This window comes from Epinephelus fuscoguttatus, linkage group LG3, assembly GCF_011397635.1.
Source record: "Epinephelus fuscoguttatus linkage group LG3, E.fuscoguttatus.final_Chr_v1".
In the NCBI taxonomy this organism is placed as follows: domain Eukaryota; kingdom Metazoa; phylum Chordata; class Actinopteri; order Perciformes; family Serranidae; genus Epinephelus; species Epinephelus fuscoguttatus.
The window spans coordinates 31,012,495-31,037,457 of record NC_064754.1 but is presented as its reverse complement, the minus strand read 5'-3'; the positions used below and the strand labels follow the sequence as shown (position 1 = coordinate 31,037,457).

Genomic DNA, 24,963 nt, shown 5'->3' with positions numbered 1-24,963 from the left:
CCTGTCTCGCAGCATTGAAGGGATGTTACAGTAAATGTTCAACATGTTGAGTTTATTAGTTTAAGTTATTCAGATATTCAGATTCTGTGAAGACTTACCAGAAAAGCAAAACTCATCCTCATTTGTCAGTTTTAGCTGATGGAGTGCGTATCTCTTTCTCACACACATACACTTGTAGAAAATATTCATGCATCAGTGACAAACGGGCCGTCATACAGTAGCAGATATGCTAAACATCATTCGCCCTCACTGTTAGAGAACTCATTGATTTCATTCAGCCTTGTTTACTTAATTCTAAGTGGAAATCACCAGTCATTTCATGAAGTGCACGACGTTCTGACAAACAAAAATCTCTTTAAATATTTGCTCACTTTTGGCGAGGTGACCTGCCAGCAAGTTTGTATTTTTTCTTACTTTCAACAAATCCCATGAAAAGACCAAAACCTATTAAAACCACACACACAGGCAGGAGAAACTGGAGAAACCAGAAAGTACTGAGAGACAGACTTTGCTCATTTTGGTATTTTCATTGGATGTGTTGAAAGTAAGACCAACTAGTATCTCACCAGCCTCATCCTTTAAGCTTCAAATCTCTTCTTAAGTTCAGACACTTTGATTAGAGGCAGCTCCTCCTCCTCGTGCTCCTCTGAGCGGTTTTTCCCTTCTAATACATTCAAGTCACATGGCGGGTGAGTTTGTGCGTTCTCTCTGCTCCAAAGCGCATTGCAGGGTCTCCCAGATTCAGCCAGTGGCTTGGTCCTGGACTTCACCTGAAAGCTCTGGCTATGCGCCTGAGACTGGAAGCGTGCTACAGCAGAAAGCACTTTAGGTGGAGTGGGGGTCTGTTTCAACTTCTGCTCCTCTTTTTTCACTGCTTCTTCACTCTTTGTTTCCTGACCTGCTGGAGGTTTAGGGTCAATGATGAGACTTTGGCGCCCCGGAGATGCTGTGAGTTTCAGATTGTCCTCCTGTTGTTGCTGCTCCTCCTCATCATTGGGATGATTTAGTTTGTTTAAAGATTCTTCCACCTCTTTACCTTTCTCCTCCTGCTGCTCTTTTCCTTCTTCCTCTCCTTCTTCATCTTTCTGCATTTCATTTGCTCCGTCCTTCTCCTGTCCCTCAGCTATCTCCTCACTCTGACTTTCTTCCTGATTTTCTTTCAACCCGTCATCCTCACACTTTTCAGCCATTTCTTTCACAGGGTCCTCTCCTAAACTCACTCTCTTTTCTTGACTCCTTTTCTCCATCTCTTCCTCTAACTTCACTTCCTCTGAGTTATTTCCATCATATACTACTTCTTCTTGTTTCCCATTTATTGCAACCTTCACTTCTTCCTGTTTCTCTCCTACCTCCCTCTGTTTGCTTTCTTGCTCCTCTATTTCACATGCTGCCTGCAGACTCTCTGTCCCCTCCTCCTCTGGCACGCTGGTGTCCAGGCAATCAGAGTCTTCCGTCAGGTCTGACAGCTCCTCTGTGGTTTCCAGATTCCAGCTGTGCAGGCTGCCGCTGCCGCTGATGGACAGGGACAGGCTCTCCTGGCTGGGGTTGGCTGGAAAACCACGCTGGAAAACACAACACCTAATGTAAGACCAGAAATCACATTCACGTGTGTGTGTGTGTGTGTGTGTGTGTGTGTGTGTGTCATCTTCTTACCTTTGTGATATAGTCATGGCTGTCCGGTCCAAAAAGATCCAGGCTGCGTGTGCCGTACAGCAGGCCGCGGTCGTGGGCGCTCCGGGAGCTGAGCGTGTCAAAGATCTCCCCCAGCAGATCCATCTCCTCTGAGTCACATAGCATGGAATCTTCCCCTTCTTCTTCATCCTTCTGGAGCTCAGAGTCAGGCTCGATCACGGGCCCAGACACAGCTCTGATGCAAAGAGATAAGCAGGAATGGCACAAACAAGAACATTTATACATGTATTGATATATTTACCCTGGAGTTTTCCACATTTCTCCATCTCTCAGTTTCTCTCTGACTCTCACCCATCCAGTGTGTCTCTGTTGTCCTGCACGTCCTCCTCGTCTCTGGGAGCCCTAAGTTTGTGAGCAGGCCGACGGGGGCGAGACTGACATGAAGCAACGTAGAGTAACGAGGCAAAGGGGTAGCAACGCAACATTCCCAAACAGAGGGAACCAAAATAAAGCAGAGCATAGAAATGGAGCAATAAAAGGCACAAACAGCACAAAGAAGCAGTGCAGGACAGTAGAATAAGCAGATTGGGTAATGAGGAGGGTGTGTATGATGTCTGTTACAGTTTTAGAATATTTAAAACAGATATGTGATTGTTTTGAGACAGATCTCACCTTCCCAAAGTGTTGTGTGATTGGCAGGCGGTTCTGCAAGCAGTCAGACTGGGCACGGCGGTGTGACATAGATCCTCCCCTTTGTAGGGGGCGTTCGTCATTGTGGACCTGCATTGCAGACAAACACACAAGGAAAAGTATTATAGTAACACCACTGCAGATTTTGATTCAACTGAAGCATGTGCCCACATAAACGCTGACCCACCTTGTGCATCAGCAGGTTTTTCAACCCAGACTTGGTGAGACCTTTGGCCTGGGAGAGATTAAAATCATTGTGAACAGAGTTGTTTTGATAACACAGTCTATATTCACTCGCCCTCCTCCCTGCAAAAACACCTTGGCTCACACTCACCTTCATGTTTGCTTTGGACTTCATGTTAAGGATGAGGGCTCCTCCCCCTTTCTGTCAAAAGTACAAGAGTGTCAGTGTTGCACGTTTCAGCAAGAGGGGAACAGACTTCAAACTGTTCCATTAAAAATGAAAACTTACCTTCAAATTACCAACTAGCTGTTGATAAGATCTGCCTCTCCCTGTAAACACACAGAAGCACAAAGGGAAGAGGATGAGTGTCAAGTGAGTACTAGGTAATTAGACACATGCACACACACAAATACACACCTGCAGCTGTTTCACACTTTAGGATCTCCTCCTCAAAGAGATCGTCTGGTTCCGTCCCTTTGTTTAGAATATCCAGGCGACCATCAATGAACTAAAAATGCAAACAAATATTTGATCATTTTTAATTACCAGAATAAAACACATGAGAATGCTCACTCGTTAGCAGTAACCTAAGGATGACCCGCTGACTTCACAACTGATTTGTCAGCACTTTATCATGCAGCATACAATTCTGTGGCTTTTATCATGTTAGACATCTAAACACCAGGCCTGAAATAGCAACCAACACATAGTCTGTGAAATTAAGAACCTACATCAAACGATGTCGGAGACATTTTCTCTCGGTCGCTTTGGTATATTTCCTGAATCATCTTGCAAAACAATAAATGCACTTCTAGGAAACTATTCGCACAAACAGCACCACACATTGTCTTATCTGCACAAGCCTGTATCTTAATCAGAATCTCTAAAGTAAATATTTATGTCAATTTCAGCAGTACAAAGTCACACATTACTGAATGTGGCAGATTTGATTGTGAGAGTTGGACAGGATTCACATTTACACCTTTACAATTTGTACTTTAATTTGTTGACAGATCATGTCATCGCAATACAGAAAAGAAAAAGACTGTTTTACAGCACTGCATAGCACACAGGACAAAAAAAGAAAATAGGTATGTAAACAGGAAATGCTCCATGCACAGGACTGACAGGAATTTTCATCCCTTGAAACCCTTCAGATCAGTTCTGAGCTCGGTAAATTAGCTTTTAGTTTTTTCACCCCACATAAATGGAACAAGTTGCAAGAGGTATTTAAACTGGACAGGTATGTATCTGTACATCATTTCAAGTGTATGCTAGATGATATGGTTGTTTTACAGTGTTGCTACTTTGGTTAAATGACAGACATGATTTCCTACATATTACTGTTTTTACTGTATTACTGTTCATGTATATGTCCTTAATGGCAGATTCCATTTTAATTATTTGTAATGTTTTTTATTGCTGTTTGTAATTCTTGATAGACACTGCTGCTACTTGTTTTGTTTTTATGGACTTTTTTCACTTTATTGCAATTAAATAACTGCATCCTTCTGGCCCATTGAATGTTATCTCAGGGCATTGCTGTAAAAGAGCTTAATGCTTAGTCAATTTTCCCTGAATAAACGATGAATGATGAAAACAGGAAACACCCCTTGGGCAGAACTGTACATGCAGCGCTGTATGGAGAATAGCACTGACATTCCTGTCTGTCGCACCACAGATTTTCATCCACATCGCAACGGATACCTTTCCTTGCAATGCACTGTGTAAAGAATTTTTTTGGAATATCTTATCCATGAGATAAGATGCACCTGTGAGCTATTTCAGAGAACTGGTTGATCATTGGTTGATCTAATGCTTTATACATTCACCTGCATTATTGAAAGTCAAGACTCACCTGAGAACAATTCATCAATTTAGGACACATTTACAAAAAAAAAGTCTAATAATCTGTAGATAATGTGCTTGACACATAATGACAACCAGCCATTTTGCATGTAATGACCTATGCAATTAATTCATGCCTGATGTTTTTTGGGGTAAGACTGTTCAACACAGAACCAGTATAATACACTCTGATCAACATTACGCTGGCATTTGATAATGTAGGAAACAGCAGACAGTTGTACATCATCATTTGTATGAGATTGCCAAACCATTTGTAATTTCCTCAATGTACACAAGTGACTCGATGACCTGGAGGTTGAACAAGTAGTTTCAATTCTGATTTGAGAAATGTACCAAAGCGACTGAGAACTGTAATTCTCTGCCCAACTAGCCTTTCTCCTGTGTTATAATGGCAGTATCTGTCCAGCAGAGGGCAGTAATCAGCATGAGGCATAGTGTGTACCTGTTTGAAGGACTGTAAATGAATGGCACTCTGCAGGAACTGCCTCATACTGGCAGACTTGTGATCTAGAAACAGTTCCTCACTGAACCACATCTCACCCTCCTGCAAAGGAAGATAGAGATAGTCACATCAGAGTCCAAAAAATATACACAGGCACGAAGAGCTGCCCGTAGAAATGACCCACAGAAATGCAGAGAACACTTTAGTGCTGTATTTTTTATTGAAAGAAACTTAAGTGTTAAACTCTGCAAAAACCGTTTTGAGTGACTGACCTTGTGACCCTGCAGAGCGTCCCTGTAGCCTCCAAACAGCAGAGCCTGAGCCTTCAGGAAGGCCCTTGAGACACCACAGCCAGGAGACACTGCCTGACGCTTCAAACACACCTTCAGCTCGGACATCTGGAGACATATGCACATTTATGTCTGTGATATAAATCAAGAGCAACTGCTGCTGCTGCTGCTCAATAACTATGATGAAGACAACACCATTCTGCTACAGAGAATAACCTTTTTGTCATTTTGCCTTTGTTAGATTGTCGATTGTAGACAGCGACAATAAAAAAATCTAGCAAAAGCCCCTGACTGTATTTTAGCTATTTTAGGAACTCTCAGTCTTGCTATGTTTCCACCAGAGGAACCACAGTCTAAATTTGGTTGCTCTGCAAAAGTTTCTTGCCCCAAAATGTCTCTGCTCTGGTGGTGGCACTTTCTGATTGTGCAGGGGCTAGTAAGGCTGAGTTTTAAATGGTGATCATCACTGACTAGTCCCAAGTGTGAAGCTGCGACAACGTGTGTACTGTGTACAGTGTACAGAATATATTCACACAGTAACCATCAGCTGCTTTGCTTCTGTTGAAGTTGCTGTTTTTACATTTGTCATCAGTCTAATTTTCCTGATCTTCACGGCCCTACAGATGTGGTGTAAATGCAAACAGGAGTGTGCAAAAGGCACTTTTACTTCCTAGTTTATTTCCTGTTGGGCCATATGTCACCAGGCCACCTGTGCCCTTTAACTAACAAGCATCTGCTGATTCTGTGGTACAAATTTCGCTTAAATAACTCTCCAGTCATACTCTCCTTTCTATAAAAACAGTTAAGTGTTAAGTGAGAGACAACAAAAAGACATATATGATTACACAAACCCACACACAGAGCATTTATTACAGAAAACTTTTTGTTACCACATCTGAAGGTATCCTTTTCATGTCGTCAAAGGGGGTTTCCAGAGTGTTTGTGTCCACATTCAGAATTACGACTTCCTCCAACCCACGACTCCTCACCCTCTGTCAGACGGACACAGGGACACAGTATGATCTGTTGGGTGTGTCAGACTGTAGGGACAAAGCTGGTATATTCAAAGGTTTGGTAATAAAGTGACTTTAGATTGTTTTGATCAGTAGTTTACCTCAGATAGACTGGTATGGACCCCTATCAGGTAAGGCATAGGTGCACTGTAACCAAATAAAAAGTGTGAGTACACTGTAGGTGGGTAGATTGATAGATAGATAGATAGATAGATAGATAGATAGATAGATAGATAGATAGATAGATAGATAGATAGATAGATAGATAGATAGATAGGTGGGTAGGTGGGTAGGTAAGGAGGGATCTTGGTAGATAAGTAGGTAGGTAAAGAGGGAGGTAGGTAGATAGGTGGGTAGGTGAGGAGTGATGTAGGAAGGTAGGCAGGTAGGTGAGTACGTATGTCGGTAGGTAAGTAGGGAGGTAGGCAGACAGGTAAGAAGCAATGTAGGTAGGTGGGTAGATAAGGAGGGATGAGGTTAGGTAAGGAGGGAAGTAGGAAGGTAGGCATGGGGTAGGTAAGTATGTATGTATGTATGTAGGTAGGTAAGTAGAGAGGTAGGTAGAGAGTCAGGTAGGTAGGTAGGTAGGTAGATAGGTAGGTAGGCAGGTAGGGAGGTAGGGAGGTAGGTAGGTAGGCAGATAGATAGGTAAGGAGGGAGGAATGTAGGTAGGTAGGTACGTAGATACATAGGTAAGGAGGGAGGAATGTCGGTAGGGGGGTAGGAAAGAAGTCTTCTTACCAGCAGTAGTCCAGTAGATGGGGTGGGAGGACAGGGATGAAGATGTGTTGCCAGTACATGGGGTATAACACAGCACTGAGTGCGTGCACACAAGACGTCAGCTACACACAACACAAAATGGATGACTGTTACAAACAACAACAACACGCAGGACACAAAAGCCTTTTTGTGCAGCCTGCCATAGGCCACATATGGTGGTCAATTTGTGACCTCAAGGCAGCACAATGGAGGTTATTCTGGCTGCACTGAGCTTGGTTTCCAAGTAGCTGCATACAGCAAAGTGATTTCTGTCTCCAATAAGGTTTTGAGAGAGCGAACATGCCTCTTTAGACAGACGTAAAAATAAAATCCTACAAAAATAAAAGAACAAAAAAGTGTGACTTACTGTGCTGAGTTTGCTGGCAAAGATGAGGATGCGTCTCTCAAACAGCATGCTGGCATAGAGCTGGAGAAGGTTCCCAACATCTACTGCCACAATCAGCTCTGTCAAGTTCCTCTGGTAAACCAACACACACACACACACACACACACACACACACACACACACACACACACACACACACACACACAAACATTAGTTTGAATGGGCAAAATGTACAAAAACCCACCTGCTGTATAAGACAGCAACCATGAGTTTAGTTTAATCAGTTTAATCTTCCATACTCACATTTTCAGGGATGGAAGGGAGACTTCTGGGGTCTGGAGCGATGAAATATGGAATCTGGTCAAAACGAATGAAACAAAACACAATTAGAAAACTGGGAGAAAATTAAAGGAAGTGTTTTTGCTTTCAGCTGGCTACAACATTATGCAGGCATGCATGCATTATAGTTTACAGGATCAGACTTGAGGCTTTCATTCCAAAATTTCTTGCTAGATGCAAACTAACATGTAAGCCAATGTCTTACTAAAACACAGCCTTAAAGTTACAGTTAAGATTTTTATGAAATCAAATCCTATTTAAGGTAATCAGTATTTGGCATTTATCTGCGGTAGCCATTCAGGGTATTTGCATTCAGTAATTATCACTCTATATAGAAGTTTTCATTGTTAGTGGCTGAGTCTGCCATTCCCACACTGAATTCTAATTGCGTTTACTAACTTAATGCCGTATCAGAGCTGTATCAAGTTACTGCTAAGGCAACCAGAATTCTTGGACCTATAGTATCAGACCACACTTGCTGTTATCAGCCATATCAATCAGGGTTACAACTTTTATCGTATTTTCTCAATTTTGACACCACATTATTGTTTTCAATGTTTCTTTCAAGCTGATGATTTCTTATTTTGGAATGAAACTCCCAAGCAACTATCCACAAAATACAACCAGCTGTGGCTTTTGGCCACTTTGAGGCCTTTCTCGTAGGACAAAACATTTACTGTGGGCTCAGTACAGTCATGGGTTATTCATGGGTTATGGATACAAACAGTCAACAGTTCCAAAGGTCACAATGAACAGCAGACATTAGTGCAAATTGCATTAGGTTTGGCTTAAACACTGGATTAGAGGGGTGAGTGACAACATTTTAGTCCACACACATCAGTTTAGCCATCAAGCAAAGATAGCTGAATTTTTCCAGCAGGGGTTAGTCTGTATCCGCTTGGCCGCTACTCCAGACCACATGAACCCCTTTGGGACTCACCCCCTCTTGTCCCTCTGGGTGTCCAACAGGATGAGACACCTCTGTGCTGACCAATAGCTGCTCTCCCTCAGAAAAAAACACAACACACTAACCACTGACAAAAAACAGCCATAAAGTCAAGTGTGACTCCTGGTTCTCATTGGATAATTAGAGATTTACCATCTGCAGAGTGACAGACCCAGCTGTCAGTGGTAAGGGCTGCTTGTAGAGAGCAGCCAGCAGTGCTTTCATCTCATTGGTCTGTTGAGAACATGATGGTCGTCATGTTAATGATACTCACACTAGAGTGTGCAGATTACAGAGCAGAAAGATTACACATGAGTAATGAAAACTCACCTGTCCTTTTGTGAGGCAATCAGCCAAGTTGTTGAGAAGTTTGTAAAACACTTCAAACCAGGGAAGATAACTGCAGCCAAATTCAATAATAATGGTTTTAATCATGATGTTAAAGGCATGGTTCAACTTGACAATTATGAAATGACAATTACTCTTTCACTTCAGACATCCTCACACAAATGTACCTGAGTATGCAGAGGCAGGTATGTGTGCTGTTGGTGAGACGACAAAAGCCAAACCGCTGGCATCCTTCAAGGTCAGTCAAAACAAAAGTAAAGTGCTGCACGGCCACTCCCTCCCTTGCTCTGTGCAGATCAGAGTAGTGAGAGGCAGGCATGTGAAAAACAAAATAGAAATGAAACCTGGAGTAAAGAGAGTTTATACTTACCTTTGTATGTCATACGGGAAGCAGAACCTGGGTAATGTTTGACAAGACTCCTATCATGGGAAAGAAATGTGTAAAATGAAAAGTGAGAAATAAACTCAAAGTCTAAAAGACAACAGCAATGCTAATGGCTCCGTGAGGCTACTGAGGCACAGCAGTGTTTTGAGTCAGAATGCTAACATGCTCACACTGATGCTAATGTTAGGCAGGTACAGTAGAATCTAATAAACTAACAAATTAGCATGAACCACAAAATAAAGCTGAGGCTAATGAAAAGGTCAGTAGTTTCATAGGTATTTGGTCATAAACCAAAGTATTGGACAAATTAATTAAATTAGTAGATAAAATTTCAGAAGATCACCAAAGTTATTATAATTCATAATGAGGCCGACATGACTGTCTGAACCACATTTCATGCTAATCCACCAAATAGCTGTTGAGACCTTTTACTCCAAATTACAAACGTTACTACAAACTTACCCAGGTGGCACTGGATGTCAATATGGCGTCAGAAAGACACTGGACTCTTACATCAGAAAGACGTAAAATTTTGGGTGGAATAAAAACGATCCCATAACGTTTTTAGAATTTTTTGTCATGTGGATGATAAAATTATGATGTTCTGCAGACGTTGGGTTTCGTTCTCTATACCTTACGATTAAATGTTGTTATCCAGTGTCAAGATTACATTGTTATGAGATGTTTGGAAAAGTGGTTTGATTTTAGTTATTTAACAACACAACTTAAAACCAAAAAAATATCAGTGTCATCTGTCGTCAATACTGTACCTCAAAATGACACTGGTATTACATATGTCCTGCCATTAAATTTTGGTCACCTGACATCACAACCAAAATCAACTTTATATCAACTTTATATCATCTTTAGACTTAAGACTTTCCTTTTTGATGAAGCTTATAGTTAGGGCTGGCTCAGGCTTACCTCGAACCAGCCCCTAGTTAGGCTGACATAGGCCTAGACTGCCGGGGGACCTCCTACAATACACCTTCGCTCCTTCTCGCTCTCTCTCCTTAGTTTCTGAAAAATTGGTTCTTCTTCATTTGCTAACATTCACGTCCTATTACTGCATGTCACAAACTCGGCTTCTTTTCCGGAGCCTTTGTGCTCCGCTGTCTCGCAGGTTAACTTGTATCGCAGCTACGCCTGGATGGTGTATCGTGGTTGTGCTGCTGCCGTGGTCCTGCCTGATGCCTCCTACTGCTGCTGTTATCATTAGTCATACTTACAACATATGCCACCACAATTACTATTATTGTTATTATTATATTATTACTAAAATTAATGTTATTGTTACATTGTTGTTACATTTTGTCACTGTACATTTATTATGTTGATCTGTTCTAAGTAAGTAAGTAAGATACATCCTCTGAGGACAACGAATGCTAAAAATTCATGGCAATCCATTCAATAGTAATTGAGATATTTTAGTCTAAACCAAAGCGATGGGCTAACACTGCAATCCCTTATGAACATTTTAACATGACAACATATCCACAAATTATGATACTATCATAGGTTTCCAGGAGCAGGAGACATGGGTGGCTACCTCATCACTGAAGTCCTCTGGAAACTGAAACAGGACACCAGGATCTATAACATTAAAAATAATTTTTAAAAACTTGAATGAATGAACCTCATTGCTAATACTCCAGACAAACTTTATTCACAAAGTACATGTAGAGAAGCAAAATCCTTTCAGTGTTTTATAGGCAACAGTGAGTGAAATAGAAAAAGATCCAGTTTATGTGGTGACAAATGATCAAAAATGTGCAAATGACACAACTTACTTGTCAATAAAATGTATTTAGTATTTTAAACCCTTTCATTTCACACCCAGCTGTTCATTCTGTCACATTACCACAAACCCATCTGGTTCAAGTGTGACTAGACAGGCTGTGTGGTTTTTCTGATCACATGACAGGAAGTATGAGCAACTCTCAGCTCAGCAGAAACACCTTCATATACACTACGTCTTATCATCTTATCTATTATTTCATAAATTAATTACTGTTGCTTTTTAAGTGTAAAGCAAATGTCAGATGGTGTTTAACTGTCAGATTGCTGTGGTGGGTCATGCAGCAGTCAGATTGTTGTGCTGGGTCATGCAGGAAAATGACAAGAAGAAGGTGCAGAGAGTCACGGGAGGAATTTGAGGAACAATTTTAATCAACTTCTCTGTTGCTGACAACACACTCTGCATGTCTGAATGTCTCTTTAACACACAATGCACTTGTTTAGAGGCTGGAACAGGCTGGGAATTAGTCATTTCAAATACTACATCGGCTCATCAACAGAAGACTCACCTTTGTCTCTGGCTACAGGACAAGTTGCTTCAAAGAACCAGTAGAACGTTCGCTCAGGGTTTTGTCTGACAAGAAAGAGATTCACAGCTTTCATGTGAAATTGTACTCACACCAAAACATGTTGAGACATTCCTGTGAAGCTGCACAACATTTAGCATATTACTCAAATCAGGGCCATTTTCAACTGACACCTCCTGCGACCAAAACCTCAGTGGGGAGGAAGATTTAGAAACGTAACAGCTAAACTGATCATTTTAGAGCCTTTTGAAGCAAAAATCTCGGATCAGGGATTCTCAAAGTTTTGATGACTGAGTGCCATTTTAGGGAGCAGAATGAGAGCTGCACAGGAACACACTATGACTTTTCAGTGACTTTTCATGCAACTTTTTTAATTACATTTTTTACGACATACTAACATTGTATAAAGTAATGTAACCTACATAGCACTAACATTACATTCTAGTTTTCCACTTTTTAATATATTTGGAAGTAATGAAATGGAGACTGTGTGGTGTTTAACGTTAATTCACAGTTATCGAGCAATGGCTTCTGTTGTGGTACAGCAACACCACTCGTAAAACCACACACAAAGCAGTACAGCAAAAAACTAGAACCAGTAGTAATAATAATGTTTGTTAAGTTTATTTGTGATTATGATTAAATTTGCTAATGATTATTTCAGACGGTTTGTGGTTGCCTTTCACGAAACAGCACATTTTTTCTTTAAATTTTTATCAATATATGGGGCGGTGTGTTGGGGTGATGTGTCCCGCCCAATAGATATATATATAGAGACTCAAATCGCAATTTCATAAAATGTAGAAGATTTTGCTCTCAGGAAGTTATGAAACAGGTATCTTGTTAAGGACAAAGGTAAACTGGGATATATCCGTTAGAGACAGGTGTCGTGGTGTAATGTAACTAAGTACATTAACTCAAGCACTGTACTTAAGTACAATTTTGACGTACTTTGCTTCAGTATTTCTGCTTTATGCCACTTTCTACATTTACTGTACATTTCAGAGGCAAATATTGCACTTTTTATGTTACTATATATTTATTTGATAACTTTAGTCACCAATTACTTTGCAGATTGAGATGCAAAATATCAGTCAAGTAATAAAATATGATGTGTTATTGAAGATCAGACTATGGAGGGATTCACAAAGTAGTTTAAATCAGCTTGATCTTGGCCAGCTGCAACATTAAAGTGATGAACATATTAATGCATTAATAATTATGAAACAATCTGACAGCCCAAGAACTTCAGAATAATATGCAGAAGTGGGCCATTTTACATAATAAGTACTTTCACTTTAAATGCAGGACTTTTAGCCTACTTTTACCAGAGTAGTTATACACTACTTTACTTAAAGACCTGAGTATTTCTTCCACCACTGGTTGAGTGTGATTACTGTAAAATATTCAAATAATAGTCATATCCAACAAACAGATGAACATTTTTCTCTGCTTTGAACAAGAACAGGTCTACCATGAAGTGTATGGCAGGCAGCACATAAAGGGCAACACAGTTGCTGCAGGAAACTTCCTGTGCAGTTGTGAGAGGAAGTAATAAAAACCACAAGAACAGAATGACGGGCAGAGTGATGATGGAAGGTCGAGCCAAAATGACAAGATTAACTCACCTTAGTCTGGAGCCCATGTTGTCTGGATGTGTCTGTGTCCATGTGTTTGTCCAGGAGGGCAGAGGTCTTCAGCAGGTGTACCAGATGATAGTCATACCTCGGATGTAGCAGTGGTGTGAACGGAGGCAGACAGCGGCGGTAGCAGCAGTCTGCGCAATCAGCGCAATCGAAATGACAGAACACTTCCTGATCTATGTCAGTATGTGTGTTGTGTCAGTGTGTGTGTATTTGTATGACGTCTGTTATGAGACCACCTCTCAGAGCTGTTAGAGAGTATTTGTATCACCTCTGTTAGATTTCCGCTGTTGTCTTTTAATAGTATTTCCCCTTCTTTTACCTTCATAAGAATTAGATATTCTCTTCTGCTATAAAAATTATACGCCATCAGGTCAAGAGATAGTCTTTAGCTACAAAACACAAATCCTATGTATCTGCATCAGCAGCTGCAGGAATAATCAAGATATAGACTAAGTATCTCTGATCTTTGACCTCAGTGAGATCTGCATTAAAAAAATCCCCATCATTTCTTCACTTTTGATGTCATTTTTCATTCATCTATATAAATAAGTATTTCTGACATGTCACAACAGAGCATTTGGTGTGATGGGTGTCTTAGTGGAAAAGAGGCAACAACATGTTTCCACATCCTGCTCACAGAGGCTCTAAACTTACAGATCTCATCACTGCCTCCCAGTGGTGTTTATGCGAAACTGCCTAATCTGTGGACGGTGCATGTCTCCATTTTGGTTTGCCTTCGTACTGTGACATCCAGAGTAAAACTGGAAACTGAATCTTAATACTCTCTTTGGTCTATTTCAGTCAAATACAGTTTTGGAAAGGCATTTCAGAAATACTCTACAGTGTAAGGGCTAATTATCTCTTCTGTTTGTATTTCATTTTCAAATGTATTATAATTCAAAGTGTATCACACAGAAGAACATCAAACAAGCAATGGGATATCTTTTCCAACAAATTTATTTCAATCAATGCCAAATTAGACAAGTGATCAAATTTGCGTGAGTTGAACAGTTTTATTGAATATTTGGCCGAGGTACTGTTGGACTGATGGTGATAAATGAACATCAACAGAAAGCTACTGACAAAACACCACGAGCACAACTGTGTTAGCTACCTCTATATGAGCACCAAGATGGGAGAGTCAGTTTAGTGTTGTGAATTGTACTGTGGCTGGTGGAGAAGGGGCTGCTGAGGAAAGAAAGAGGGGAGGCAGAGAGAGGGATTACTGAGAGAGGAGAGCAGAGAGAGGAAATAGTGTGATAGAAGAGCCAGAGAAAGAGGTCAGAGTAGGAGTGAGATGAGTGGATGGATGGTTGGATGGAGTTATGATGAGTGCAGTAGAGAAATGACGAGTGATTTTTAGCCTTAGGCCACCTCCTCTTCTCCCTCCTCCTCAAACTCTCCCTCCTCAGCCGTGGCATCCTGGTACTGCTGGTACTCAGACACCAAGTCGTTCATGTTGCTCTCCGCCTCAGTGAACTCCATCTCGTCCATGCCCTCGCCAGTGTACCAGTGGAGGAAGGCCTTGCGGCGGAACATGGCGGTGAACTGCTCAGAGATGCGCTTGAACAGCTCCTGGATGGCCGTGCTATTGCCGATGAAGGTGGCGGCCATCTTGAGCCCACGGGGCGGGATGTCGCACACGGCCGTCTTGACGTTGTTGGGGATCCACTCCACGAAGTAGCTGCTGTTCTTGTTCTGCACGTTAAGCATCTGCTCATCCACCTCCTTCATGGACATGCGGCCGCGGAACACCGCTGCCACAGTCAGGTAGCGGCCATGGCGCGGGTCGCAGGCTGCCATCATGTTCTTGGCGTCGAACATCTGCTGTGTGAGTTCGGGCACAGAGAGGGCTCTGTACTGCTGGCTGCCTCTGCTGGTGAGAGGGGCAAACCCGGGCATGAAGAAGTGCAGACGAGGGAAGGGCACCATGTTGACGGCCAGTTTGCGGAGGTCAGCATTGAGCTGGCCAGGGAAACGCAGGCAAGTTGTCACCCCGCTCATGGTGGCAGAGACCAGGTGGTTGAGGTCTCCATAAGTGGGTGTGGTGAGTTTGAGGGTGCGGAAGCAGATGTCATACAGGGCTTCGTTGTCGATGCAGTAAGTCTCATCTGTGTTCTCAACCAGCTGGTGGACAGACAGGGTGGCGTTGTAGGGCTCAACCACTGTGTCTGACACCTGGAGACAGAAAAGGGAAAGGTCAGGGGGGATAAAAAGCCAGAACAAAAAATATAAAACACCAATAAGAATGTGACGTGATCGCTGTACCTTAGGAGAAGGCACCACACTGAAGGTGTTCATGATACGATCAGGGTACTCCTCACGGATCTTGCTGATGAGCAGAGTTCCCATACCAGAGCCGGTACCACCGCCCAGGGAGTGTGTAAGCTGGAAACCCTGTAGGCAGTCGCAGCTCTCAGCCTCCTTCCTCACCACGTCCAGGACCGAGTCCACCAGCTCGGCTCCCTCTGTGTAGTGGCCCTTTGCCCAGTTGTTACCAGCTCCACTCTGGCCTGGAAGGAAAGGGGTAGTTATAATCCGTCCTTTGAATATTCAGCCTTACGTATCCTGACAAAAGGTCTTAGTTTATCATTTTAACTGGAAAACAGTTTCACTTATCTATACTGAATACAGCAACTCTCTCTGGTATGCTGATAATTAAAATGGCCTTTCCTTTTCTCTGTGCAATAGAATCAATAGATCACATACCAAAGACGAAGTTGTCGGGTCTGAAGATCTGTCCGAAAGGGCCGGAGCGGACAGAGTCCATAGTGCCTGGCTCCAAATCCACTAAGATGGCCCTAGGCACGTACTTCCCACCTGGAACACAAATGCATGTGTCAATTTTTTTCGATCAGAAAAGAAACGACAGACAAACATTGAGCTTGCTTGTTCATAATATCTCTGACCTGAAGCCTCATTATAGTAGACATTGATTCTGTCCAGCTGCAGATCACTGTCTCCATGGTAGGTTCCTGTTGGGTCGATGCCGTGCTCATCACTGATCACCTCCCAGAACTAGAGACAGGTCGATGGGATGGATCAGACATAAACCAGTTAATCACACAGCCTGAATTTACTGACATGTTAATAACTTAACACAGTGTAAAGGACATGCCCTGCACTTAAATGGCATTTTACAACCTGCTCCACTTGTTGAGCCACGGCAGCTGATTGACAGAGAATTAACTGACGGTAAATTTAATGATTGAATAAATTTGATGATCAAATTATCATATCATATCATGACGTCTTTAAAGGAAAAATGCAACATGTTTGCCTGTTCCTGCTTCTGGAGTATTCCAGTGTCCTCTGTTTGAATATTTCACTGTAAGTCAGACAGATACCCTAAAACGATGTGTTTATCTACATTTAAATGAGGCTACACTTAATATTTGCTGCAGGGATGATGGGAAAAAAACTAAATATGACCTAATAGGTGGGTGTTGAAAAACTGCATGCCGGCGTTCCAGTGCATTCGGTGTCTGAGCCACACCCCTCTCTCTAACACACACACACACACACACACACACACACACAGTTTAAGTGGTATCGTACATTTAAAGGGCATCAGCGACAGCAGCGGGGATGTCTCGGCTTGCCACCGCCCATCCTAAAGGATGCTATTGTACGCTGTCCTCGGTCTTACACAACACTTTCCACGCCACTGTGTTGACCTATTTAGTGTTTCCTGTGGACAACATGGCCTCTGACAGTCGACACGTCGGCATAAACACCCACAAACTTGAATTCAACCACATAAAACCGAGCGCTGTTAACAGGTAGATCAAACGAGGCGGGCGCGTGCGTTTTACATACCTTTGCTCCAATCTGGTTCCCGCACTGCCCGGCCTGCAGGTGCACTATCTCACGCATGTTGTCGCTGCGGTGTGGGGAGTCTCACGGAGAAACACGGGGGGGGAAGCTGACGACGGGCTCCGGTTCTTCTGCTGTTCGGTCCTGGCCCTCCCGGTTCAGTCAACAGTCTGGCTGAATGGCGGAGGAGCTCTGGCTGCGTTGGAAGCTTTCTGTCTCGCCCTTCCCTCCGTCCGCGGCTGCGCCGTTCATCCCGGTGCTGCAGCATGACGTCATCTCCATGGCAACGGGAACCGGGCACGGCCGGAAAATTGGCCTGCCTGGGCTGGCTCGTTGGGAGTCCGGTTTTTGTTGGATGGACATGGGTGTGAGACAACACTGGGAGGATAAACAACCAGATTAAGGCTCCTCTTAAAGCTTGAAGCAGTTAACTGTCTGCTGACATCAGCATGTGAAGGAGTTAGGCTCATGAATAAAGACGGAGCCTCAGTGTGATTCCAAAATGGATTCAGTTGGTACAATCCAGACTGTCTGGTGTGTTAGAAAGGCAATGTTTTGAATATCATATGACGACACTTTTCTATGTAACATTGCTTTTATGGCACAGTTTGAGCAGTGATGTGCGGCCTATCCTACATGTGTCTTGGTGTGGACTTTCTTTAGTTATTTCCTGCATAATGAGGAGTGTTGGCATGACAGGGATTCACTTGTGGCATGGAACTTGGAGTGATAGTCCAGTCAATCTCACTCAAAATTGGGCCCAACCTAGGAGAAAGTGCAATAGTAATGTTTCTTTTTTCTTTTTTCATTTATCTTTATTTGTTGTAGAGGGACAATGTATATTAATGAACATTTTAAAAAGTAAAATGTAAATGCACCCAATTGTAGCCGAAAGGCTAATTTCCACTGGCAGTCCCTCTGCCAGAAGGAACACGACTAAGTGACCTGGTAAAAAAAAACAAACAAAAAAAAAAACAAATTACAGTAAAAGAATTACACGTCATAGGTACAATATTTAGAAAACAGTAACATTACAAATATATAATACCCCCTCCCCCCCCCCAACACACACACACACAGTCCAATCTACTACCAGTGACAAGCTCTCATTACCCTCAGCCACACAAGGGTGTATCCCCCAACCAGACAAGGCAAGAATTCATATCAACAATGACAACAACAAATTTCACACAAAAAACCATTAAACCATGTACTACAGGGGATGAAGGCACTAATGTTGACAGATTTGGTTGTAAATTAGCCATTCCTTTAGCTTTTTTAAAATGAGCTGTATAAGATGGACTCTCTTATGTTTTGTGGGACTGTATTCCATTCGTTACCTGCCCTATAGGTAAAAACTGATTGGCCAAATAAAGTTTTCCTGAATGGGATCTCACAATCTCCTCTAGCTGCCCCTCTGGTGACACTTGTTGCAGGTCATCTAAACTGTACAAGGCTGCAGAGTGGAGGTGGAGCTAGGCTGTGACAGATTTTGTACATTAGGCAGCAGTTTTTGAAAATGACAAGATTGTTCCAGTTGAGAAGCCTATATTTATCGAGTATTGTGCAATGATGAAAGGATCATAATTTTTTATCCAGAACTTTGGGAGTTTGTTTATATAAGAATATGACCGGATTTAGAGAAGTGGAGTTCACAGTGGCCCAGGTTGGTAAACAGTAATTAATATGAGATATTATGAGAGAGAACATGTACATTTTTGCAGCTTCTGTAGACATATGATTTCTGAGTTGCCTGAAATTTGCAAGTGTAAATTTTGAGAATTTTGCTGACTTTTTTAACATGAAGTTTAAAGGTGAGATTACAGTCCAACATCATACCAAGATATTTGTATTCGTTTACAATTTGAATTCTCTGTCTTGAAATAAAAACATCAGGTTCTGTGTATGATATGTTTGTTTTGGCAAAAAACATAGCAACAGTTTTAGAGGAATTAAGTTGTAAATGACAGTTTGAACCAGTCTGAAACGTTGACCATGACCTCTGTAAGCTGAGCTGCAGCCTCAGAGTGGTCCTTATGTTTTACAAAAATCACAGTGTCATCTGCGTACGTATCAACCACACACAGACGGTAGATCATTTATATACAAACTGAAAAGGACTGGACCCAAGACTGAACCTTGGGGGGCGCCTGTAGCAAGATCTTTGAAAGTGGATTTTGTATTTTGTATTCTAACACACTGAGATCGGAAGTGAGATATGATTTGAACCAGTTGTTGTTATTGGTTCTAATACCCTAATAACTCATATATTTAAAGTATACCTTCATGGATTTAGTGGAATATTATTAATTCCAGTTCAAAAGCAACGTTCCAACATTTCACAGTTTCATGGTCTGGGTGAAATTATGTTAATATTGGAGGATCTATGTACACCTATTCAACATATTTGGTGTCTTTTCTTAAGTTTCGGGGTCAATATTTTCAGTATAACACTTTTAAGAGGGTATTCTGATGTACTGTACCTGTACTACCCAACAACCAATTTTATTTGGCAAATTGTTCACATACAGTTTGTGCCACACTGCTTCCATGGATGTGTCTGCATCTAAACTGGGTATAAATTATTCTGTATATATTCAGTATCTATAACGTCATCATTAGTTGTAAGTTTGAGAGTTATGTAGGGGACTGTAGTGCAGAGAGGTGAAGGGTTGAGTTGACATGGAGATACAGAGTGTGTGTGAGCTGACTGGTTCTATTAGCAACTATTCTACTCTATTCAACTATTCTATCAGCATCTTTAGTCATATCATCATCTTATTTTTTCATTCACTTAAAACAATTTATTTGAATTTAAATAAATTGCAAACGCAATATTAAACACTGTGCCACATGGAGACGTGCCAGAAAAAGTCATGCTGTACGTCTTAGATGAGATGGGACAGGATACACATATGGTGCGACAGTGGAAACTTCTTTTCATTATGACCAAAAACATTATGGGAAATTGGATGGTTGGTATCTGATGGTTATATGTGAAATAACATCCTAAAACAATAATGTTTAGACATAGATTATATGAAAATATCATGTTCTAAAGCAGGATACACACTCTTTGTCTGATGCTGTGACATAATGGCCCCAGATTTTGAGCCCTAAATTTACCTTGATCCACTATAATAGTATACTGGTAATATGTTATTTGGATGTCCCAAGAGATAACAAAAAAACTTAAATGATTACTGTTGCAATTTCCCCTGGGTCAAACCACAGAGTGACTGGACTTTAATGTGAAATTGCTTTTGGATGACATTTTTTTTTTCTTTTCTTACTGTAGCCTGCCTACTAGTTTTAAATATATATTTTTTGATTTAGACCATTTATCTGTTTCCTACCAGTTTACTGCTGTGACACATGAATTTGTCCAAAGAGGATTAATAAAGTTTCATCATATTATGTCATGATGAGCACACATTCACGTTCCATTAATGCATGTTGAGGAAAAAAGTCACACCTGCACTCTTACTCAACGCCACACAAGTTTAATGAAGACAATGTTTCCATCCTGCAGTGGATCTGATGAAGCTCTAGGTAGGATCAAAACGCTGTCTTCATTTAACTTGTGTGACATGGAGTAAGTGTGCAGGTGTTTTTTGATAGCTTTGCACCTAGTGATGTGCTAAAAATTGACCTATGGCTAAGTCCCGCCCTCAAACGCAGTGAGCCAATCACAGTGCGTATAGCCATTCCCATACACTCGGACATTCTCTGCCTGGACGTACATTGAAATGCATTACAGAAAGTTTTGTTTGGTTTTATGAGCTTTTTCAGAGATTTGAAGTTTAAAAATTGTCAAACGGTGTGCATGGGGTACATGCAACTCCGACACAAGGTATCCTGAGAGGCTGGGTGACAAGGTGTATATTTACCCTTTCCTAAACCACATCTCAACCGAGAAAAGTGTCTCCTTTGGATAAAGTTGTGTGGTAACGTTAGACCACGACATCAACTCAATGTGAATAAGATTAACAAGAATGTCTACATCTGTTTTAAGGCAAGACAACATCGTGTTTGAGACAACATATTGTCACGTTGCTGGAAAGAAATATAAAGTTATCTTTAACATCTCTAGCTAACGTTAGCTAAAGTTAGCCTAATGTTAGCTCCTAGCTGCATTGTTCATCATGTCACCTTGTTTGCTGGGAGTTCATTAGCCTATTTTGTTCTAGTTTTTGTACTTTGGTGATCGTACATCATTGTTAGCTGTTGTCCAAAGGGCTCTAGTGAAGCTAACGATAACTTCTGGAGCTTAGCTTCATTAATTTATCTCTAATAATCGCAGAGATAACAAAGGTTGGCTGTTATGCTGAATGATTCAGTGTAAATACTGTAGCACCAAACTAACGGAGAGACACTCTTGGTAAAGATGGTAAAAAGGCCGTTAGCCTTTTCTCATATTCTGAGCCAAAAACCCTAACTGCAGTGGCACTTTAACTTGTTGTCTTTGATGGCTACGGCAACGAGATGCGCTTCACAGGTGTACACTGTGACTTGTCAATTTTGGCTTGTAATTTAAGCTTTTCATCGACCTTCTAAACAATAAAATGATTAAAATATCCCTCCAATGTGTAGTTTAGGCCCTTTTCAATGACATCTGATCGTTATGTCCCCAAAAATCATCAGTTGCCTCCTGCGAAATGCCGTGTACTGTGACACCTGCCATAGCACCGGCCACTGAATGTTGATAGTTTGTCCGAGTGAGTGGAGGGGGGCGTGGCTTAGCCATAGGTCAATTATGCTGTAGGGCAGTAAAACACATTTGGTCATGGTTAGGAAAAGATCATGATTTGGCTTAAACAATACCTTCTTTTTGTCACACAACCCCCCTGGAAAAGCAGCAATGTCTTCGTAAAGAAGACTACTGCTTTTTGTGCCACTATCCTGGCAGGAAACGCAGCGATGTCTTGGCATCATCCCCCACTGAAAAACAGCAACTGGTTGCTGCAAAACACTCACCTTTTATGCCTGAAAGCTGCTGGAAAACAGCATTTTTTCCCTAAATCACAAACAGTTTTGTAGTTTGTTGGTCTCAAACAGTGGTTTGCAGTAGTCTGCAGCTGGGAAGGAATCCTGTTTAGGTGACACATCATCCATCATAACCTCCACCCCTGGAAGTCAGCTCATGTCGTACATCACTTTAGAAATGTTGATATAAGTGTGAAATGTGCAAATGTAATGTATTTCATGGTTTGCAGAAATGTACAATGCCAACATTTTTCTGGCGATTGGGCTGCTGACACTTAATGCTACTGTTATTTCTATTATTATTTTTATTATATTATCATATACTATCATGTTTTATTGCATACACATTATATCCTGCATATACTATCATATACAGTTATTAACATTAGTTTTAGTCATATTTCTACCATTATTATAGTTATTGGTAACATACAGTCACTGGCCGCTTTATTAGATATGCCATGTAAGTACAATGTTGGACCCCCCTTTGCCTTCAGAACTACCTAAAACCTTGATGGCATAGATTCAACAAGGTGCTGGAAACATTCCTCAGAGATTTTGGTCCATATTGACATGATAGCATCACACAGCTGTTGCAGATTTGTTGGCTGCACATCCATGATGTGAATCTCCCGTTCCACCACATCCCAAAGGTGATGTATTGGATTGAGATCTGGTGACTGTGGAGGCCATTGGAGTACAGTGAACTCATTGTCATGTTCAAGAAACCAGTTTGAGATGATCTGAGCTTTGTGACATAGTGCGTTATCCTGCTGGAAGTAGCCATCAGAAGATGGGTGCACTGTGGTCATAAAGGGATGGACACGGTCAGCAACAATACTCATGTAGGCTGTTGCGTTTAAACAGTTGGTACTAAGGGGCCCAAAGTGTGCCAAGAAAATATCCCCCACACCATTACACCACCAACACCAGCCTGAACCGCTGATACAAGGCAGGATGGATCCATGCTTTCATGTTGTTTACACCAAATTCTGACCCTACCATCTGAATGTTGCAGCGGAAACTGAGACTCTTAAGACCAGGCAACGTTTTTCCAGTCTTTATTGTCCAATTTTGTTGAGCCCAAGTGAATTGTAGCCTCACCCTCAGTGGCACCTGGTGTGGTCTTCTGCTGCTGTAGCCCATCTGCTTCGAGGTTCGACATGTTGTTGGTTCAGAGATGGTCTTCTGCATACCTTGGTTGTAACGAGTGGTTATTTGAGTGTCTTTCCATCATCTTGAACCAGTCTGGCCATTCTCCTCTAACCTCTGGCATCAACAAGGCATTTTCACCCAGAGAACTGCTCGCTGGATATTTTCTCTTTTTCGGACCATCCTCTGTAAACACTAGAGATGGTTGTGTGTGACAATCCCGGTAGATCAGCAGTTTCTGAAATACCCAGACCAGCCCGTCTGGCACCAACAACCATGCCACGTTCATAGTCACTTAAATCACCTTTCTCACCCGTTCTGATGCTCGGTTTGAACTTCAGCAGGTCGTCTTGTCTCTGCCCCTTGTCTACATGCCTAAATGTATTGAGCTGCTACCACGTGATTGGCTGATTAACTATTTGCGTTAATGAGGAGTTGAAGAGGTGTACTTAATAAAGTGGCTGGTGAGTGTAGTTATTGCTGTGCTTGTCTCTCTCTGTCTCTCAACCCAACCTGTTGAGGCAGATGGTGCCCACCTATAGAGTAGTTTCTGTTCCAGCTTTCTGCCTGTTAGAAGGAAGTACTTCCTTGCCACCTTTGGCATATGCTTGGAAATGCTTACTGGGAAACTGTTGGGTCTCTGTAAATTAAATGGGCAAGCTGCCTCTGTCTCCTATTTCCAACCTCTACCACTGCACTGTGTGATTTGCACAGGTTCAGCATTTGTCAAACAAAATTGGCCCTATTGCTCAACATCTGCCCGCATCTACAGGCAAACATGTTTATGCCTGGTTCAAGATGTGCACCTCCCAGGCTTCTAAAACCAGATTCCCTGAGACCTCAGTCTCCTCAGTGAATACCTTGCACATGCACAACCATTTGAATGTTGTCCTTCAATAGGAAGCAGCTTGTTATTTTGTTTGTGCTGTTGCCCATAGAGACAGGAAGTTTGAAAACAGAGACTGGAAGTCAGTGAGGAAGGAAGAAGAATGTGATAGTTGGCAAACAAGATGGCATTCCTCACCCTTTTTTTGCAGCCATCCAAAGAAAACATCAAAGGTGCATAAGGAGGTGAAATCTGATCTCAAGTGATCACTCACTGAGCAGCAGTCTTACTGGACCCAAACAATCTGAGTATACAGTAAGTGATGATGTTACGTGCACGTAAACTGGGACACTTTATGATTAGATTTGTTTCTATGACCTCATTCCTTACCTCAAATGACCCTCAGCTACATCCATGGCACCCATCCAACAACTGCATAGTGACTAGTCTGTATTGCAGCCAGCCCCTGAAATACATTGAAACACAGCCAACAAACTCACAAATGACATCAGTCTGAGCAAATAGTTAGCTGTGTTAAGCATAGGCGGATTATGAGGCAATGGGCCCCTGGGCACAACCGTGTAAAAGCCCAACTCGAGAACATCTGGCCAAATGCAGAAGACAGAACTGAGCACTTTTGTATTTCTATATGACTCTGCTATCCATGTGTATACTATAAAATGCATAGTTTGTACTGCATTACTAGAATTATTTTAGTCTCATTGTGAGCACTTTAAATTACTTCTGCAAAAGATTAAAAAAGGGACACTGAAGTGAATAATCATGCAGTAAAGAAGTGTCCTTCATTTTGTTGTAATGGTATCTTGGTTATTTAAGCAAGATCACACGAGAGGGAGTGATGTTGTACTGTGATATCGTCACAGCTGTGATTTGGTCGTAGGCACGAGGCCACAGTCACAGCCGTGATGATATCACAGTACAACATCACGAGCTCGAGTGTGATATTGCT

At 41.8% G+C, this 24,963-nt stretch overlaps 2 protein-coding genes across 3 annotated transcripts; both read right to left on the bottom strand.

The window, feature by feature from the left end:
- Positions 1 to 31: 31 nt before the first annotated feature.
- On the bottom strand, positions 32 to 13,352 carry dennd1c (DENN domain containing 1C). 2 transcript variants are annotated; one of them, XM_049571641.1, is made up of 23 exons: positions 13,196 to 13,352; positions 11,550 to 11,614; positions 10,793 to 10,836; positions 9,229 to 9,278; positions 9,026 to 9,145; positions 8,841 to 8,910; positions 8,664 to 8,744; positions 8,505 to 8,570; positions 7,529 to 7,582; positions 7,247 to 7,357; positions 6,862 to 6,962; positions 6,222 to 6,267; positions 5,998 to 6,099; positions 5,090 to 5,215; positions 4,818 to 4,919; positions 2,924 to 3,014; positions 2,795 to 2,835; positions 2,657 to 2,707; positions 2,510 to 2,557; positions 2,305 to 2,412; positions 1,984 to 2,066; positions 1,654 to 1,867; positions 32 to 1,562 (listed from the first exon to the last, which is right to left on the bottom strand). In XM_049571641.1, the coding sequence occupies exons 1-23, from the start codon at positions 13,210 to 13,212 to the stop codon at positions 579 to 581; spliced, it is 2,775 nt and encodes a 924-aa protein (XP_049427598.1). In that variant the 5' UTR covers positions 13,213 to 13,352; the 3' UTR covers positions 32 to 578. The 2 variants fall into 2 exon arrangements, with proteins under 2 accessions (XP_049427598.1, XP_049427599.1); XM_049571642.1 differs by lacking the exon at positions 8,505 to 8,570.
- An 800-nt stretch (positions 13,353 to 14,152) lies between these two features.
- On the bottom strand, positions 14,153 to 17,274 carry LOC125885554 (tubulin beta-4B chain-like). Its single transcript, XM_049571196.1, has 5 exons — positions 17,033 to 17,274; positions 16,123 to 16,231; positions 15,923 to 16,033; positions 15,482 to 15,726; positions 14,153 to 15,391 (listed from the first exon to the last, which is right to left on the bottom strand). The coding sequence occupies exons 1-5, from the start codon at positions 17,087 to 17,089 to the stop codon at positions 14,579 to 14,581; spliced, it is 1,335 nt and encodes a 444-aa protein (XP_049427153.1). The 5' UTR covers positions 17,090 to 17,274; the 3' UTR covers positions 14,153 to 14,578.
- Between the last annotated feature and the right edge of the window lie 7,689 nt (positions 17,275 to 24,963).